Here is a 21,201-nt window from a genome sequence, read left to right as displayed (position 1 = left end):
AGTCTGGTTTCCCAGTTTGGGGGAAAATATGCCAGAATGGTTGAAATGCAATAGACCGTGGTCAAAGATTTACTAAAGGACAAAAATACAATTGTTATTCCTGTGCTTTCTACAACCTGCCAATTTTATTTCCTTTTCTCAATCTCTCTGCAAGTTCACTTGGATCTTGGATTAGACCCCTGTAAGCAGGGACAATGAATGTGCACATTTTACTGAACTTATAAGTGGCCTTTTCTGCTCTCTGCACTGGGATCAAGGCCATTTTTTCACTGGGAAACCAGATAATGTAAGTAAGCCCTATTGGCATAGGCACAAGTTCCTATAGGCGTAGCACTGGTAAGAAATACAGGCAGAAAGAAAAGGAAAGTGAAAGAGAGGAGAAAGTGAGGAGGGAAAATCAAAGGCAAGAAGCTAGAATTGGAGGAAAATGAATTAGAAGCGATTTTTCTAACCCAGCATGGCAAGTGAACACAATATAAGTACTTCCTTTTTGCAATCATATAGAATTATCAGACAAACAAAATGACACAGAAAGGCAGTGCCAGCATGCTTTGAAAAATGATTAAGCAACTGAGGTAATTACATGGCTACTCTATCTTGAATAAAGAAATAATTAGCTTTCATTTATTCACAGTTCATCTGCATGAGAAAGTTCCAAAATGGTTTTCCCTCCACAAAGCTGAATAATAACAACTCAGTTTTATAAGAGAGATGTGAATCTATGAACATTTAAAAATGACTTTTGAATCATCACAGCATTTTAAATAATTAATTCATTTGTTAACAAAATGAACAATTAGATGCTCTTGGTATTAGGGGACATTTTAGCATATTCTAATTCTTTAAGAACCGTTTTTCACACACACAAAAAAGAACCATTTTTGTTCTAGTTCACAATTGATATATACTTAAAAGTCAACGAGGAATCTAAGGCAAGAATTAACCAAAATATATTCCACAAAGACTAGTCTCAGATACTTTGAAAAAAATTACAATTACTTCCAGCCAGTTCTGCCAACATAACAAACTGGAAATTGCTGCTTGAAAGATTTAATTTGTATGTGATATGAAACAGCAAGTACATTTTAGTTAAGAGAATACTACACTGATAAAATATCTTATTTGGTAGCCTAGATATGGACATTTCTTATTACTTAAAGGTTCTGAAAGACTCAGAGAGTATTTATTCACTGATTCCATTTCATGATCTTGAATTTTAAATTCAAAGTTTTTGCATTGTATTTTAAAAACGGCATATATTTCACTGAAATAGGATGGTTTCGCTATAAACACAATAGAAGAAGTGGTTTAGGACCAGTTACTTCTCAATCTCTTTGATTAAAAAAAAATTTTTTTTTTTTTTTTGGCTCAAACAGACTTCATGTTACTAAGAAAAAACTGCTCAGCACACTTATTATACTGTATTGCAGGTCTTTATTGGAAATGAAGGAGTGTATTGATCTGATTTAGAGAAGCATTGATAAATAATTAATTGCTAAAATTACTGGGGACAAAGAAGTGAATAATGCCTGGCAATCTGTGTGCATAGTTTAACTCATACACCTGGAATTTTGGAAAGCATTACCTAAGGGGGAAATCTGGTTGTTAGTAAGAGAAAAACTCTAAAAGGGAGGTAAGGAATGACTTGTTTGCAAGTTTTAAACAAAAATGAGACCCTGGAAGGCACAGAAATAAGATGATGACTCAGAAAAAATAGGATCAAATTCTCTGTTCAGTGTGTGGTTCTACACATCAGAATAGGAAAGAAAGGGTGATACTCTTCTGGGTTTGGTCAAGGGCTTCTGAGTAGTCCTGGAGTGGGGAATAAAGATCTCCAGGAGTGTGCCCACTCCTCACCCAAGCATTTAGCAAAGGAGAGGGAAGCCACAAGTTTGAGTGAAAAGAATCTCCCTCTGTAGCCTCCTGTCTTAGTTGAAGGACACTCAAATAACAAAGAAATTGGAGACCTGGGTGAAGAAAGGTCCCCATTTTATGTATCAGTCAATGAGCTCATTTTGTTAATTAATTTTAACATAATTGGGCCAAAAGTACTTGCAAAATTTGATTGATATTTTGATTGATTGATACCCCACTGATTCAAAACAAGAGGGAAGTTAAGTCTTACTTAGGACTTTCCTGATTAATTTTATTTTACTCTTTTGATATTGCCTCTATGAGAAGTAACATGGAGGAGCAGCTCCCAGAACTTACATCTCTTCCAATCAGGTCTTCTTGGTTTTCCACAATTCCCCAGGGGGCGATACCTATGGTACATATCTTTCCTCGAGACTTAGATGCATGGTCCTTCAAGGCATCGCCAACATGACGAATAACACCTAAGCAGAAAAAGAGAAGTGTTAATTTTGCCTTTCAAAGCATTGCTTTCCATTGATCTGAAGGAAACTGTGGTAACTGTTTTTTCTAAGATTAAATGCATTGAATATAAAATTTTGACACATTTCTACAAAACTACACTTGTTCAGGAGAGAACATAAACTTGTAGCTCTAATGCTGGATACATTTCCTGGACTTACAGATGAACTCTAGCAATGAATTCCTTATTTTATCTCTAATGAAAAAAAAGAATACAGTGTCTGTGAAAAGAAAAATACTTTATACTTAGAGAATCTTTTTCTTATAAGCATAATGATGTATTAACATGACTAAGAACAGCATGACTATATCCTATAAAAAGCATCATCTATAATATATTAAATCTGTACCAAAGTTCATATATGAATTAGGGTCATCAAATAGAGTAATTGCTTAACTTGGATTTTGTTAATCTTGATTTCACCTTCTTATATACAGAGACATAATGTGGAGACTCTGCTTATAAAGAAAAGGTTGACATAGTCTGTGGAAAATTTATGTTAAAAATACATGAATATATCTTTTTAGACATCATTCTAATTGTTTTCCTCTCTGTCCTAATGGCCTTCCCATCACCACAACCTTTCTCACCATAGTTAAGAGTGAGAAAATTTAGTTTACAAGATGGTAGGAAACGTACATTTACTTTTTAATAAACTATTTGGAGAAGATGTAATTTCTAATCTTTTAACTTCCCTCTCAAGTGACCATTTTTATAGAAGATATGAAATATATTTTCTAAGAAGAGATGTTTCCACTTATCGTTTAAGGAAAACAGCACACATTCTTCAAGGAAAACTCATACCTAGTGCCATCTCCTACATGAAAGTTTAGTTGGGTTTGATTTCTTCTCCATTTGAACAGAGTTGCAGTTGGTGTATTTTGAATAGTTCAGTATGTCACTGAACATATTCTTTTGTGGTTCATAATCACATGTGAGAAAGAATATCTCTGCTCAGAGTAAACTCTTTGAGGAGAAGGTTGGAGATACGTGTCTCACTCTCTGCAGGAGCTTTAGGTTCCAGCACAGAGTGAGGGCCCGGGAACTGGTCGCTGAACTAAGCACACAAAACACACCAGGCAGTTTAACCACAGGAGACAACAGACATGTGTGAACAACTCGATTCTGCAGTATTCATAAGATCAAACAGAAAGAGCCGCCCTTAAAAAATCAAACAACAGGGTAGTGTAAATAGTCACTAATCCATGTTCAGTTGTGCTGGGAGTGTTGAGAAGAGCATCAATTTCACTTACTCACCCATCTACGGGTCTTCTAAAAGAGAGTATTGATAAACAAAAACAAATACAAGGCAAAGCTATCAACATTAGTGTTAAGTTTTTTTCCTGCTGCTGCTGCTGCTAAGTCACTTTAGTTGTGTCCGACTCTGTGCGACCCCATAGACGGCAGCCCACCAGGTTCCTCCATCCCTGGGATTTTCCAGGCAAGAACACTGGAGTGGGTTGCCATTGCCTTCTCTGAAATTTTTTTCCTATTTATGTGCAAAACTCCTTTGGGGTCCAGTTCTGGACAAGAAAGCTAACTTCATGGTACCCCTCCCTCCATCTGCCACAATTCCATTATCACCTCTTACTCAAGCTGAGTGTGCCACCATTAGAACCTCACTTTGAGTCCTGGACTGAACACTCTGCCTGGAGAGAGGTAGAGGTGAACTCTTTGGTTTACAATATTTATGCTATAAATTCTCCTTTTGATATTGGATGCTTTTCACAAAAGAAGAAAAACAATATACAATGTCCCAAGTGCCTGCAAACAGAAGATAAGTACTTCTTTCCTTTTCTCTTTTTTGGGGGGGTGGGTGGGAACCGGGGCTGTGCCAAGTACTTACTGGAATCTTAGTTCCCTGACCAGAGATCAAACCTGGGCCCCTGGCAGTGAGAGTGCTGAGTCCTAACCACCAGACACTAGGGAATTCCCTAGTAAGAATTTCTTTTAGAAACTTTTGAGTTGCTCTCCATAGGAGTTGCCGGTTATGTCAGGAAAGCAGAAGACTGAATAATCATAGGCAAATGATGCCTGTTAAACTGTGAGTGGAAGTTGGAGCTTAAAACCTGAACAGCCAAGAAAAGAAAACTGTTCTGTAGCTATTTGATCACCATAAAATAAACAGCTGGCTGGGAAGGTCATTCTAAGATCATGTCAGTTTACAGACTGAGTCAGGGATTCACATGACAATGATAGGCACAGGCAATTTGCAGCATTCACAGCAGAAATGCACCTATGTTGTTGTGGGCTGAATGTTCACGAATTCTAGATATGGAGAAGAATTCTGAGTGCGGGTCTCACTTAAACATCATCTAAACCAGCGGTCCCCAACCTTTTTGGCACCAGAGACAGATTTTGCGGAAGACAATTTTTCCACGGACAGGGGTGGGGTTGGGGAGAGAGAGATGGTGCAGGCAGCAATGCAAGTGATGGGGAGTGATGGGGAGCCACAGATGAAGCTTGTCTGCTGCTCACCTCTTGTTGTGTGGCCTGATTCCTAACAGGCGGTCCACGGCCCAGGGATTGGGGACCCTGATCTAAACTACAAACCAATGACTAAACAACATTGAGATAACATTTTCATTTAAAACTAGTTGGTCCATGGTTATGTTCAGAATGTCCCATTAACTTCAAATATGTCCACATGGGCAGACTTGGAGTCTTAAAACAAGTCTGAATTAACTTACTGCAGCAATACCTGTCTCTTCCAATTGGCACTTCTGATTCACTCTGGGGAAACATGTCAAAACAATTTACAGGCATCCATTCCATTATCAAATGCACATTCCTAATGTTCTGCAGATAAGCATTTAACTCTAAGTGGCTTTGTAAGAACTGATTTGACAGCCTCCCTGGATCACAATATAGAAACTCATTTGGCAGGTAGAAAAAACTACTTGGACTTCAGAGTGGGGTATGTTCTGTTGGTGCAGAGTTGACTCAACGAAATATTTTAAATGATAAACACATACTACTCTAGAGTGTGCTGTCATCCTAGATGGGAAGGGCATTTTTCAAAAATTAAAGCTACTTGCATCAAACTTAAACTCACTTAAAGAACAGGTATGGAATCTCCAATTCAGAGCAAAAGTTATTCCTTAAAAAAATATTGGATGCTTATTTGGCAATTTGAGGTATTGAAAATAACCTGTCAAATTCCATCAGTCATGTTTATAAGTTCTATATTGTCAAGTATTCCAGTCTGTGTCTTAAGTGTAAGTAATTCTTGGTGGAGAAATGACAGCACAGTTATCATTTAGGGAGAGGAAGGAGTGAGAAGCACTGAAAGGAGCAATAACCAGCAGCTGAGGACACGGGTAGGGGATGAGGTGAGGATATGCAAACGTATTTAACCTTAGAAGAAAGCGATCTTAGTCACGACATTCTTGTGATCTTATGCTGTCCTTCTCTGTCCCACTTCCAATTACCTGTGTTAACCCCTCCAGTGAATATCCATGCTCCAGTCGTCATGGCTGCTTTGATGAGACCTTTGCCAAAGACTTGCTTGAGTTTTGGCTGGAGTTCAAAGTTCTGCAGGCCCCCATGCACCGAGATGAGAAGCTTGGGAAGCTCCAACTGCCATTCCTTGGTCATCAGGTGTAGGAGGAGATCAGGCTTTGTATCGAAAGATACTCGTACATACTAGAAAAAGAAATGACCGTTGATTAGGGAGGCGGGCAGGGCAGGGTGGCTGCAGCTGTTTGTCTTTACTGATTGCAATGATATGTGTAGTTACTTGAAGAAAATGTCTTGTAAGAAACAAGATTTTTTTTTTAAAGGGGAAAATCAATTGCTTTACTGAAGACCTTCATTAGATAAAGAGATTCACCATTTTTAACAAGTTTTTTTGAAATTCTGAATGCCTATAGATTTTAAAATTATTTAACTTTCTAAAATGCAGTATAAACACAACTTTCCCAAGGATGCCTTCTTTACTCAAAGGAAATCATATTTATATTTAACCTTAACATTTGTGCAACAGTTCACATATTGCTACCATTTTCAATATAAGTAATCCCTTTATAATAACTGGACCTATATATGACTGTTTCTGTGACCCTATTATTTTGGTAGGTTTAGAAAAATTCTACAGTTCTACATAATGTAATGAGAATGTTTAAATATGGTAACAGCTGATAACATTTACTTAAACCTAAATTAACTGCATGCCAAAGGTTTGCTTTATCTTTCAAAGAAAAGTGACAAAAGTCATGCCAATTATTTTTATAGAATAGTTGAAAATATTAGAGTGCATAGCAGATATCAAGGTAGTTACATATGCAACTAGAAATAAGTTATTATAAGTATATATAAATAAAATTCTATAAATACATAAAATGACAAATATACATATATATATATATAACTAAACATTTAGATGGGCTTCCCATATGGCTTAGGTGGTAAAGAACCTGCCTGCAATGCCAGAGACCCAGGTTCTATACCTGGGTCCAGAACATCTTTCGAGAAGGGAAAGGCTACCCATCCCAGTATCATTGCCTGGAGAATGACATGGACAGAGGAGCCTAGAGGATCTCAAAGGAGTCCATGGGGTCTCAAAGAGTCAGACATGACTGTTCAACCATCATGTTATATCTTTTTTAAAAATTATATAAATATGCTCATTCAAATCTTTGTTTCATTATATCAAGATTTCATTTCTATCTAGAAACAACTAGAATACTTGGCAAATGCACTGAAAAGCCTTTTGCAATGCATTGCTGAGCTGGCATGAAAAGAGAGAATATTCAGATACCTAAACAAAGTGGAAGCTGGAATCTCAGGAAGTAAGGAATACCAAAGGAAGCTTTGGCCTTGAGGCTTTTTCCTAAACCCTGGAAGCCCCTAAACAGCTGTTTTAATAGCTTAATGCAGTATGGGGGGCATAAGGAGAGACCCCCCAGCTTTACGCATGGGGTCTCTCTTTAAATTCTCCTCTGGTTATTTATAAACAAAAGTGGGCCCTCATACAGATTTTGGTCTACGTCTACATTCTCAGTGTGGTCTGAGAAACATCAGAGTATTTAACGTAAGTGGAGTAATGGCTCCAGATAACTGGCAGAGGCACATGCAAATTATTTGTGAAGGAATGCATCATCAATCCAGGTCTCAAGTAATTCTCTTGGGAAAATAAGCATTTCATTGTAAAAGATATTACAAATTACATAAGGAGATAAAGCAACATGAATGAGAACCAAAAGACACAATAGGTAGCAGAATAAGATCCTCAAAGACAGTAAAATGCTCTGACAGAGAATATAAAATGACTACATTTAATATATTAAGAACATAAATGAGAAAGCTGAATATATGAATAAAGAAAAAGATTATAAAAAATGATCACTTCCATTTGAAAGAGTAAAAAACAGAACCTCTAGAAACTAAAATGTAAAAATTTAAATGAGAAATACAGTGGATAAATGCAACTATAAGATCAGACATTCTAACTGTCAGTTCAGTTCAGTTCAGTCACTCAGTCGTGTCTGACTCTTTGTGACCCCATGAACTGCAGCACACCAGGACTCCCTGTCCATCACCAACTCCCAGAGTCCACCCAAACCCATGTCCATTGAGTTGGTGATGCCATCTCCTCTGTCGTCCCCTTCTCCTGCCCTGCATCTTTCCCAGCATCAGGGTCTTTTCAAATGAGTCAGCTCTTCGCATCAGGTGGCCAAAGTATTGGAGCTTCAGCTTCGACATCAGTCCTTCCAATGAACACCCAGGACTGATCCTATAGATACAGAGAAATAAACCAGATGCAGCCTAGAAAAACCAGAGAATTAGAAACACAGAAGAAAATGTGATAATTTTATAGGAGGTAATCAGAATTCTAGATAGAAATAAAAGAGATAACAGGCAAGAAACAATACTTGAAGAGATATTGGCAGGGAATTTCTCAGAATTACTAAAAGATTCCAATTCTCAGATTCAAGAAGTTCAATGACTCTGAAGCAGGATAACTAAAAAGAAACCCCATCCATACATCAGTCATAGAGAAGACCAAAGGGTTGGGGTGGGAGAAGCATTCAAAAGAAGCTAGAAAAGAAATACTGATCACCTACAAGGAAACAGTCACTAGACTGAAGGCTTATTTCCAACAGCAACAATGGAGGCAGGAACAGTGTCTTCATTGTGCAAAGAGAAATTTGTCAGTGTAGAATTCAACAAAAAGTATCTTTCCAAAAATAAGATCATTTTACAGACATTTTCAGACTACTAAAACCAAGTAATTACCTCTAGTAGACTTCACTGAAGGAAATTTTAAAATACATGGAGCAGGCAGAAGTTACATGATCCCAGATGGATGATCTGGGATACAAGAAAGAGTAGTAAATAAAGATATTAGCATAAACAGAGTAAATTTTAAAAAGCGTTAGTTGTAAAATATAAAGTGATAATAGTGTCTAATTTATGGTGGAAAGGGATAGAATAAAGTGCTGGATAATATAGAATATAAATTAGGACGCAATAATGAGAATTAAAGTATTCTAAAGTCTACATATTACGAGAGAAAAGTATTAAGTTTGGGAACTTATTAAATATTAATGTTGAAGCTGCATAACAAAAAGAATAGACTTGCATGTAATCATACAAGCATGTCCAGGACATGACAATTTATTGTAATATTTTTTGGATCTGGGAGATCCCATTACCATAAAAATCTCAAAAATTATATGTTATTCTTTTGTTAAAGTATATTTTAAGTCTATTTAGTTGAAATGTGAGGCAAAAACATACAAAATAGGAAAGTAGCTTGATAAATTAAACTGCATCATCAAGAAATACCAAAGAGCTAGAGTTTACCATTTATTATTCATATACTAGAAATACAAAGAAGTATTAGAATTTAACAAGCTGATTTTATATTGATTTGATCTACATAGCAAAAATTAATTCCATAATGGAAAAAGTAAAGGTTGGCAATTTTAGCTAAGTATATTATATTAATAGAAGTTTATCATATATCAACAGAATTTAACTAGAGTTTATAATGTGTGAAATAGGAACCCTGGGGCTGGAGAGAGGGTATTGCAGTGGTAGAAGCAAACATAAATGTTTCTTAAATAAAAGTTTTAAAAATTATCATTGTTATATTTGTTATCTCATTGAGTGACTGTTTATAAGAAAGCTACCTATATAATGGATGCTATGTTTTCTGTGCCTAAACACTGAATTTATGCTACCTAAGGAGTCATAATTTGGGAGCTTTACTAGATTAAATTTATATAATTTTGACTAACTCTAGAAAGGGATACTTAGTCAAATAAAGTAGAACTGAGATTTAGAAGGCTTCAAAACTATATAAACCAAGAATGTTCTGTATGGGAGATGCTAAAAAACTGCATTTTCAGTTGTTCAATAACTTCATATCTCAACATCACTCTCTTATTCCTTCAAAAAACAAGGATCCATATTCTTCTAAGGTGAGATATAAATTACACTTCTAAATATAGAAAAATGTTTAAGTATAAAGATTCTTCTAAAATTATATGCCCTTCCAAGCCTAAATAGTTGTTTTAGGTTTGTGATTAGGATTATCGCTTTTTGAACTTCAAGATACCTCACTGAGTGTCCCCACTTTCAAGTTTCATTTAGCCATGTAAATAATGTGATATTCTGAGCCACAGGGAGTATCTGGGAACAGACACACCTATATTACTAACTCAATGTGAAGAGAGACTACAGCCATACTAATTACTACAGAGACTGTGTAATAATTTTCACAGGCTTAACCTACCTAAATAATGCATTCTGGAGTTCAATTATTTACAGTAATTAGTAAGAATAACTCAAATATGTTTTTAGGAATAAGTCTCACTCAGTAAATAATTCGCTTTGGAGCTTCTAATGTTATATATACAAGTTACCAATAAGGAACCAAATTTACTGATCACATGAACAGATCACTGGAAAGCTACCAATTTAGTGAATATTTTAAAATTCCTTTTGAACCAGATTAATCTTTTTCCTAGTTAGGAAACCAAGAAAAGCTTGTTTGTGACCACAAAACACTTGTTACCCAGTTAATAAATGCTCCAGTGGAAATGCATGAATGACCTTAGATCACCTTCTCCCTAGCTCTCTATCTTACAGAGGAAGAAAGGAAGGCCTGTGTAAGGTCCTTTTGTTCATAAGCTCTCTTTCCATATTTCGCCTGGCTCTCAATATTTTAACTACTGAGAAAAACACCCTAAATTTACAACCAAATCCCTTGTGTTCCAGACACATATATGCTGTGTGTAAATTCACACTCCAGGTCTCTCTGACGCCAGGTCCTTATTGTTGACCTTGGAAACATAATAAATGCCTTTTCTCCCCTTACTTCTCCTTTTCCTTTACCTATAACCAAGTGGTCTGTGAGTTCTAATGATCCATTTTTCAAATCATACTCTCAGCCAGGCTTTTCCCTCTATCGCTTTAGTTGCTATTTTAAGAATAAATGCTCTTACGAGGATGTCAGTATGTGTCATGACAACAGTCCTCATGGCTTTTCTAACCCTGTGTTCTCAATGAGACACCAGCAGGCAACTCCTATCCCCAATACCTTTTTAGTAATACTATTTTTCAATTCAAAGGGTTACATCATATGTAAACTCCCATTCTGCCTGTCGTGATCTCCACAATTTGGCCTCACTCTTCTTATTTAGAGGTATTTCCCCCACTTTTTTCTGTATTTGGTTAATGCTATTCCTCAAGTCCTGGAAAACCCAGTTTCTCCCCTTCCATCTACATAAATCATTCTTGTCTTTCAAAGGCTCTTATTGACTTTTCCTTAGAATGCAAGCTCATGTTGACACAGTATAACTCTCAGTGAAACTCAGAATAATATACATAGATATTTTCCCCATCGTTTCTTACACGTGTCAGTTTTATCTCCTCATTTGCAAGATATCTGAGGGGAGGGATCATGTGTCACCTGATCTATGATTTTGGATAATCCTTTCTCTCCTGGCTATGGTGTAGCTACAATCTCAGAAATAAAAAGGAGTTTGGAAATATCTTAGCAATCATGGGACCTAGAAATCATCTGTTTCAGTTCTTCTGCCTTAGGGATGAGGACACTGAGACCCAGGGAAGTCAAGTGACTGGGACATCAGAATTATTAATAGTTATCTACTAGTTAACCACTCACCCAGTCCATTATTAAAGCTACTGTTACAGTGGAAACTCTAGGTTGAGCTGGGCTCCTCAAACTTTAATATGCAAAACACATTTGCTGCTGCTGCTAAGTCACTTCAGTCGTGTTCGACTCTGTGTGACCCCATAGACGGCAGCCCACCAGGCTTCCCCAGGCAAGACACTGGAGTGGGTTGCCATTTCCTTCTCCAATGCATGAAAGTGAAAAGTGAAAGGAAAGTCGCTCGGTCGTGTCCGACTCTTCGCTACCCCGTGGACTGAGGGAACCTCAAAAATTCAGGTTCTTATTCAATAGGTCTGAGGTGGGACTTGAGGTTTTGCATTTTTAACTAGCTCCCAAAAGGGACCACATGAGTAGAAAGAATTACAACTTTTTCCCAGACCAAAGATTCTAAGTGGTGTGTCTTGTGTTTATCACTGGGCCAAAGGCAAGGAAGAACACTTTAACATTTTACATAAAAATCAAAGAGAAGAATGGAGGAAAAACTGGAAAATTACTCAGGCCATGAGAAATAGGAAAGTGCAGTCATCAATAAGCTACTCAATTCCAACTACCTGATTTTTTTTCACCAGGACTAATTCTTATACAATGGAATCCATGATTAACTACATTATTTATGTTATCTGTCAGCCCACCCCTGATTATCTAGAAGCTGATAAATAACACAAATACTAGGTGTCCCTGTCCCTTTAATGTTGGCCGTTACTTTAGATTTATTTTGTCCTTCTCTTGGAGAATAAAAGATCTTTTAAAATGGAAGTATTTAAATGAATCAATCCATTACCTTTTGTCATGATTTTGTTTAGCAGCTCAAAGAAACAGTTAAGGATACGAGGGTAATTAAAACTAAGGGATAAAAGGACATTTTATGATTACTTAGAGATTCTAATTTTTAAATTATATTCTTATACCCATAAAAATCATGTTATTCAGTAACCTCTCTTGGAACTGTATTAATAATATAACAGTTAATTCTTGTGCCAAAATCAGCAGCTTCAGGTTCATAAATGGTTGTACCCAGAGCAATTAATTCATTCCTGCTAAATGGTCAATGTGATTAGAAATTAGGAGCTATTTTGGTTATCAAGGTAAGCAATTTTGACTGTCTTGTGAAGTCATTAATTGCTAAGGGGTCACCTTACAAATAACCAGAAATCTTCCTAATATGTATACTAAATTCTGTGACTAGGCAGTACTCTGATGCAGTGATGCATGCTCCCATTTACAGGTTTCCCTGGACAAGGCATGGCAAACCACTCCAGTATTCTTGTCTGGAGAATCCCTATGGACAGAAGAGCCCGGGGGGGGGGGGGGGCTACAGTCCATGGGGTCACCAAGAGTCGGACACAACCGAGCGACTAAGCACAATCATGTGCAGCAACACATTCAAGCATCAGATACTGCACTGTAAGTCATCTGATCAGTTTGAGGCCCTCTCTCGTGAAATGAGGGTAATCTTGAACACCACACAAAACACTAAAGAGTAAATTGCGGGAAAGACCTGGAAGGAAAACCAACACATGGAAATTAGACTACAGGCACTCACAAATGACTTTTGCACCACACGACCTACATAACTTGCCTTTAGCTCTTTAATGTACCTTTCAAAGTAGCCCTTTGTGAGTTATCTGGGGAGTGACTGGTACAAGTTATTAAAAGTACCTATCCAGAGGGAAACTGCTACCTATATCTGCGGCCACCAATCCTATCCTTCTCCTTCATGCCTTTAGTTCCCTAATTTTAATTTCTAGAAATAAATTGAGCTCAAATGAGTTATCTACACCAGTACTAACATCATTAGTGTCTCTGCCTGACAGGAGACAGCCTGTGTGATGAGCTAATGAGATTTTAAGAAGAGTATCTAAAGAAAGCACTATGCAAAACAGAAGTTCTATTTTTAAATTGTACTATTTGATCTCTTCCTAGGTGCTTTGGGGGCCAATGCATACAAGCATGATTTTCACAAGAACACTTTGAATTCCAAACCACAAACTTACAAACGAAATTTTGTAAGTCTATAGTGGCAAATTTGAGTTTTTGTTTTGTTTGAGTGGCAGACGTAACTAAAAATTCGGGTAACTGAAAATTTTGAGTTTTTGCTTTTTCCAGTTGTTAAGTTTTTTTGCTTTGTTTGTTTAGCAGGTGATTTCACTGCAGTTTTTCCTAAAGGCACTCTAACCTGCTCCATCACTAGAAACGATAACTATTCACTTGTCAAAGCAGAACTCAACTTTACTACGGCCTCACTGCATTAAACTGGGAGGGAAATCACAGAGGTGCAATAGATCAGACAGCATTCTTCTCTTCAAAACACCAAGGGTGGTGAAGGCTGAGTGGAGAAGCAGCCATCACTACTTAGAATAGGCTGGGGCTGTTTAATTAGAAATAATAATAATTTTCTTTAGAATTTTGAACTTGACCCATTGTGGAGTAATTTGTCTCTGGTTTTAAACTAAAGTTTTACTCACATCATTTTGCCCAGCTTTTAAATGAAGAGGTAAAATAACTACAGGACAATAAAACTGATTACACTTTAGGAAATGGTAAATGGCAAATCTTTCTAACCCTCACTGAGAAACCATCTTCAATTCTGAGAAATAATCAATTGGTATATTTCAGTAGTACTTTCTCTGAGTAATGGAACTTACTACAGCTAAACCTATTTTAATAGTATTTTTAATGCCTTTCTTCTGAGCATGTAGTGGGAAATTTGCCCCATTTTCCTTCTATTGAGAACTGTGACAAGCATCTTTTCATTTTCTAATTCTCTGTAGCCCCATTTTAAATGAGTAGTTTTAATTAAAGTTGTGGCCAAGGAGAATATGTTGCATCAGACTCCTGAGACAATTTTGCTGATATCAGCTTTCCAAGTCCATGGAGCCTTTGGTTTTGCACCGAGTGTTTAATGCTTATAGTGGTTTAATGTGGGAGCTGAACCACTAGAAAGAAAGATCCCTAGAAAGAAAATATTTGGAATGCAAATGTGAGGTGTCACTGTTATAGGAGTTTTTGTTTGATTGACTCACAAAATTTTGGGAGTGAAAATGCCATTGTAATTTATTCTATATTGCTTTTAGGATTCTTCAATATTAGATAACAGGTGCTCCAGGTGATTGATGCTGATAAGCCGAAACTAGAGGTTTAGAAATAACATAAAACTTCACTGAGCATATCACCCAGTTGCAGGGGAGTACTCTGCAAATTTTCTGCCAGAATTGCTTTTGTGTAAAATTTTCTAGACCAAGATGGGTTTCTTGAGGAAGGTTAGTTCTTACTTCTGTATAGGCCTATGATTAAGATCAGAAGTTTAAATGATACATTCTAACCTTATTCCCAGTTTCTGAAAGGTTTTTCAAAGGTGCTGCCAATAATCTCAATAGTCTAGAAATTTCAAGGTGGAATATGGAAAGCAACAGAGCAACTGCAAAACCCCTCAAAAACTACACCATGCTATACAAAGCTGCTTAGTTAGCTATAGTCCAGTGATGAGGCATTTTGTTTTGTACTGGGATTTATTTAATATGTTTTGTGCATGTCAATCGATGATTCTCATTTCAAATCTCCATAATGCAAAGAAAGACAATTTTAAGACAAGAAGATTTAATCCTAAAGCATTTTAAGAGTATAAGATTGTAGATGTCATGCTGCTGACAGCACGCCCTTCCCCGGACACACACGGAGTATTATATCTCCTCAGTCTCACCTATTCCCTCTCACACCCTCACCTTAATGCTCAGAATAGAAAGATTGCATCCTGGCTGACTCAGTACTTAGAGCTCTAAGTGTGAAATGAGGCATAGGAATAATTCTCTAAATTATATGAAAACTGTAATAAGGGGCTCAACTTGATCTAATAAGCAGAGTGAATACCAAGGGAAAACATGAAGAGAATTATGTAGGTGACTTGAGAAGTTTAAATACAAGTCCTTAATTAGGTTATACTTACCTGGTCCGTAAGTCAGCTCAGCATTAATTGGAAGAGATGATTAGTAAGCAAATAAGATTCTAATTAAGTCCAGCACTGCTTCCTTCTCTAAATAGCCTCAGCCCCAGATATGAAGAGTCTTTGAGAAAGGACCCAACATCTGCTGTCAGACCATCTTATTATTGCTACGTCAGTTTTAAAAAGTTGCCTGGAACCTAGTCTAGTAAGAAAATGCCTAAACCAGGGCTTCAGTATCTTAGAACCTCCTTTTGTCCCCGAGTTCTGATTTTATGAGGCATCTGAGTGAACTGCTAGGTCATTTAATCCCCAGGAATGGACGTTAGGGGCATGCAGTTTGGTAGGATGTGGCTTGGTGTAAAGAAGAGAGGAATGCAACTCCTTCATTCACTGTTAGCTTTGCACAAGACTTCTTTCCGTGCCACAGTTTCTCTCTCCATAAAGTAAGAGAGATGCTGGTCTCACTGCTGTTTCACTGGGGTTTGTCAAGCCTGAGAATTAGGGACAGAACAGCAAAAGTACTGGGAAGGTCTTGGATAATAGTTCCATTAACCTAGGATATAATTTTATGAAGAACTCTTTGTGCTCACAGCTTTTAAGTTCAATTAACCTCAACAAATACTAGTGATCTTATAATTCTACTAAAAAATTTTCAAAAGCCTTAGAAAGGAACTGGGTTTACCTTGAGATTCAGGTGGTAAAGAATCCACCTGCAATGCAGGAGACCTGGGTTTGATCCCTGGGTTGGGAAGATCCCCTGCAGAAGGGAAGGGCTACCCACTCCAGTATTCTTGCCTGGAGAATTCCATGGACTGTATAGTCCACGAGGTCTCAAAGAGTTGGACACGACTGAGTGACTTTCACTTCATTTCTTCATAGGAAGGAACTAGAAACATATAGTAACTAGCTTCTTTTCAAAACATCTACTATAGTCTGTGCCAGGCATACAAGACAGAGAAGAAAAAGATTTGATGAAGAATCCTAAGGATCTTGAGTTCAAAAACTAGCTTTGTCAAATAACTGGGTGACTCTCAGAAAATAATTTAACTTCTTTGGGCTTGAGTTGCCTATCTGTAAAATAGGTAAAGAGATTGGTATCATTTAGTATTTTTAAGGTTGGCTGAACAGTAGAATAACTGAGCTAACTTTAAAAACATTTTGGATGTCCAGGTTCTGCCCCAGACCTCTGGGAATGATTCTGGGCATGGGCATTGGTAGTGGCCCCACAGGTTATTCTGAGCCTCCAAGTAGAGAACCACTGCATTGATCTCTCATTGTCTTTGGTGATCAAAGTTCCGTGACATCACGGTGTGCTATCTATGTAGTGATACAGATACAAATGTGAGATGTGGTTCTCATACAGCCCACTACATTTTAATAATGAGTCCCTTTACTTCAGCTGAATCTTCCACCAAACTATGGCACCTTCTGCCTCGTGCTGTGTCCAGACCACATTGGCATTTTGACTCAAGTGCGTCAATTTGGGTTGTCTTGAGGGGAAAAGTTAACATTATATCTTCTTTATTTATTTTTTTTAATTAATGAAGGTCAAAGTTAACCTGCCCTCTAGAATTTTTTGACCACTTTGTTAAACATCATTCCAACTTTCAAACATTGTTGTTGGGAGAAGGGGACCAGAGACATATTAAGTTAGTTGGCCTGTTTCACTTCAATCTTGGTGAATAATTTAACCATGCCTCCCCCATCTGAGGATTGGCACTCTTAGACAGTAGGTGCTGATTTTTCCCTTTGACAAACTGCACGTCAGTTTGCTGGAGAGAGCAAGTGGTAAAGAAGGCACATGTCTGTGTGCTCAGTCAGTCAGTCTTTTCTGACTCTTTGGGACCCCGTGGACTGTAGCCCGCCAGGCTCCTCTGTCCATGGGATTTCCCAGGCAAGAATATTGGAGTGGATTGCCATTCCCTTCTCCAGGGGATCTTCTGGACCCAGGGATTAAACTTGTGCCTCTGCATCTCCTGCATTCTCAGGCAGACTCTTTACCATTGAGCCACCTGGAAAGCCCATTAAAGAAGGCACAGGGTAGCAAAAGATGACTGTCCTGCCTGATAAAACAGGTCATCTGTCCTGTGGATAACTCCACCCCTTTTTCCAGACAGGAGAATCAGAATAATTCAATTCAAGGGCAAGGGCAAGGTGGGGCATGTGGTCTGTAGTATTTCAGGCCAAGGTAAAGATGTAGCTATCCCTGCCTCGGGCTGGCTGTACTTTGGTGGGTTTTGTGAACAACTTTGTGGGAAGTCTCACCCTCACGTAGATACTGAGCACTTCCCAGGGAGGAGATGGCAATCCATTGTTGGTTTCCCATCCACTGAGGGTTGGGGCTGTCATTCATGGGGAAGGAGTACTGATTTCCTTATCCCTGCTGAATGCCTTCACTTTCATTTTATACTGGGTCCCACAAATCATGTAGCTGACCTTGCCTAACCCGACTGCTAAGAGACAACTCTGAATTAGATAGAACTATGTGAGCCCATGGGGAGAACTGTCAAAGTTCAATGTCCTTATGTGTTCATTCTCCTGGAACAGAGTGAAAGATCTAGCTGCCTCTTGAAGTTTTTCTTCAATTCTAAGTATTACATTATACACATATCGTATATTAGCTGTGTGGCATGGGGCAAATTATTTACATTTCTGTGCTTTAAAATGTCATTTTGTCATATAGGAAAAATAATACTAATGTCATAAACATGAAATATATAAATAAATATAAATACTTGGCACAGCACTGGGCAAGTATTTAGATGTTTAATCAATTTTAGTTGAATAACAAATTTATTATTTTTTATAGACCCTGAAAATCATTGCAAAAGTATTTTGATTAATACTTTGAAGGATACATGTTCTAGTAAATATATTTGGAGTATCAATCTCCAGGGTTCTTAGAAATTTTAGATTCACTAAAAACTCTTCAGAAGGGGAAAATTTTTAGGTAGAAGAAAAACTGTATGATGAGAAGGAATCCTTATTGCCAAATCAGACTTAAATTGAAGTAGGGAAAATGACTAGACCATTCAGGTATGACCCAAATCAAATACCGTACAATTATACAGTGGAAGTGACAAGTAGATTCAAGGGATTAGATCTGATGGACAGAGTGCCTGAAGAACTATGGACGGAGGTGCGTGACATTGTACAGGAGACAGGGATCAAGACCATCCCCAAGAAAAAGAAATGCAAAAAGACAAAATGGATGTCTGAGAAGGCCTTACAAATAACTGAGAAAAGAAGAGAAGAGAAAGGCAAAGGAGAAAAGGAAATATATACCCATTTGAATGCAGAGTTCCAAAGAATAGCAAGGAGAAATAAGAAAGCCTTCCTCAGTCATCAGTGCAAATAGAGGAAAACAATAGAATGGGAAAAACTAGAGCTCTCTTCAAGAAAATTAGAGACACCAAGGGAACATTTCATGCAAAGATGGGCTCAACAAAGGACAGAAATAGTATGGACCTAACAGAAGCAGAAGATATTAAGAAGAGGTGGCAAGAATACACAGAAGAACTATACAAAAAGATCTTCATGACCCTGATAATCATGATGGTGTGATCACTCACCTAGAGCCAGACATCCTCAAAGGTGAAGTCAAGTGGGCCTTAGGATGCACCACTACGAACAAAGCTAGTGGAGGTGATGGAATTCCAGTTGAGCTATTTCAAATCCTAAAAGATGATGCTGTGAAAGTGCTGCACTCAACATGTCAGCAAATTTGGAAAAAGGTGGCCACAGGACTGGAAAAAGTCAGTTTTCATTCCAATCCCAAAGAAAGGCAATGCCAAAGAATGTTCAAATTACTGCACAATTGCACTCATCTCACATGCTAGCAAAGTAATGCTCAAAATTCTCCAAGCCAGGCTTCAACAGTACATGAACTGTGAAGAACTTCCAGATGTTCAAGCTGGATTTAGAAAAGGCAGAGGAACCAGAGAGCAAATGGCCAACATCCACTGGATCATTGAAAAAGCAAGAGAGTTCCAGAAAAAAATCTATTTCTGCTTTATTGACTATGCCAAAGCCTTGACTGTGTGGATCACAATAAACTGTGGAAAATTCTGAAAGAGATGGGAATACCAGACCACCTGACCTGCCTCCTGAGAAATCTGTATGGAGGTCAAGAAGCAACAGTTAGAAATGGACATGGAACAACAGACTGGCTCCAAATCGGGAAAGGAGTACATCAAGGCTGTACATTGTCACCCTGCTTATTTAACTTCTATGCAGAGTACATCATGAGAAACGCTGGGCTGGATGAAGCACAAGCTGGACTCAAGATTGCCTGGAGAAATATCAATAATCTCAGATATGCAGATGACCCCACCCTTATGGCAGAAAGTGAAGAAGAATTAAAGAGCCTCTCGATGAAAGTGAAAGAGGAGAGTGAAAAAGTTGGCTTAAAGCTCAACACTCAGAGAACTAAGATCATGGCATCTGGTTCCATCAACTTCGTGGCAAAAAGATGAGGAAACAATGGAAACAGAGACTTTATTTTTGGGATCCAAAAATCACTGCTGATAGTGACTGCAGCCATGAAATTAAAAGACGGTTGCTCCTTGGAAGAAAAGTTATGACCAACCTAGACAGCATATTAAAAAGTAGAGACTTCACTTTGCCAACAAAGGTCCATCTAGTCAAAGCTATTGTTTTTCCAGTAGTCATGTATGAATGTGAGAGTTGTACTATAAAGAAAGCTGAGCAGCGAAGAATTGATCCTTTGGAACTGGGTGTTGGAGAAGGCTCTTGAGAGTCCATTGGACAGCAAAGAGATCCAACCAACCAGTCCATCCTAAAGGAAATCAGTCCTGAATATTCATTGGAAGCACTGATGCTGAAACTGAAACTTTAATACTTTGGCCACCCAATGTGAAGAACTGACTCATTGGAATAGACCCTGATGCTGAGAAAGATTGAATGTGGGAGGAGAAGGGGACAACAGAGGATAAGATGGTTGGATGGCATTACTGACTCAATGGACATTAGTTTGAGTAAATTCCGGGAGTTGGTGATGGACAGGGAGGCCTGGCCTGCTACAGTCCATGGGGTCGCAATGATTTGGACATAACTGAGTGACTGAGCTGAACTGAACTGAGAAGCAGTCTTGGCTTTGTCCATCATAAGAGGCACAAATGCCACACCCATAGTAACTGTCTAATTGTTGAGGTCTGCAGTGAATAAAGTGGAGGGGATACCAGGGAAGAGTTCATTTTCTGTTTATTAGAATAAGCAGATGTAGGAGGTTGATGTAATGTGGAAGTCAAAGTGTATAATTTGGTGGTTTGTAAGCCACATGTCTCCAGTCACTGATGAGCAGGTGTCCACAGTGCTAGCCTTCAATCTGTGACTGTCACTAATGCCCTCTTACGTAGCCTTGAACTTCGGTGGAAATATGTAGCACATCTTTGGATTCCCAGGAAATAAAGGTAGCTCCTTCACTGCCCTATCACTATGATTTTCATAAATATATTGAGCACTGGCTGTATACCAGGTAATTTTATATTCTTTGTAATCCTTGTAAGAGTTAGTCGCTCAGTCATGTCTGACTATAAAAGCACTGTGTGTGCTCAGTTATGTCTGACTCTGTGACCCCACGGACTGTAGCCTGCCAGGCTCCTCTGTCCATGGAATTCTCCAGGCAAGAATACTGGAATAGGTAGCCATTCCCTTTTCCAGGGGATCTTCCCTACCTAGGGATTGAACCAGGGTCTCCTGCATTGCAGGCAGATTCTTCAC

The 21,201-nt window shown here is 38.1% G+C and overlaps 1 protein-coding gene across 2 annotated transcripts in view; it reads right to left on the bottom strand.

Annotated features, from left to right (window-relative positions):
• TRPM3 (transient receptor potential cation channel subfamily M member 3) overlaps positions 1 to 21,201 on the bottom strand; it is a 596,910-nt gene that overhangs the window by 273,566 nt on the left and 302,143 nt on the right. For both annotated transcript variants that reach the window (XM_069574093.1, XM_069574094.1), the window contains exons 4-5: positions 5,806 to 6,019; positions 2,212 to 2,336 (exon numbers count right to left, since the gene is read on the bottom strand). In XM_069574093.1, the coding sequence (XP_069430194.1) occupies positions 2,212 to 2,336; positions 5,806 to 6,019 (339 nt within the window). The remainder of the gene's footprint in view (positions 1 to 2,211; positions 2,337 to 5,805; positions 6,020 to 21,201) is intronic.

The sequence above is a fragment of the Ovis canadensis genome, chromosome 2 (genome assembly GCF_042477335.2).
Source record: "Ovis canadensis isolate MfBH-ARS-UI-01 breed Bighorn chromosome 2, ARS-UI_OviCan_v2, whole genome shotgun sequence".
NCBI lineage: Eukaryota > Metazoa > Chordata > Mammalia > Artiodactyla > Bovidae > Ovis > Ovis canadensis.
The sequence above is the reverse complement of the archived record's forward strand: the minus strand, read 5'-3'. Positions and strand labels throughout refer to the sequence as shown.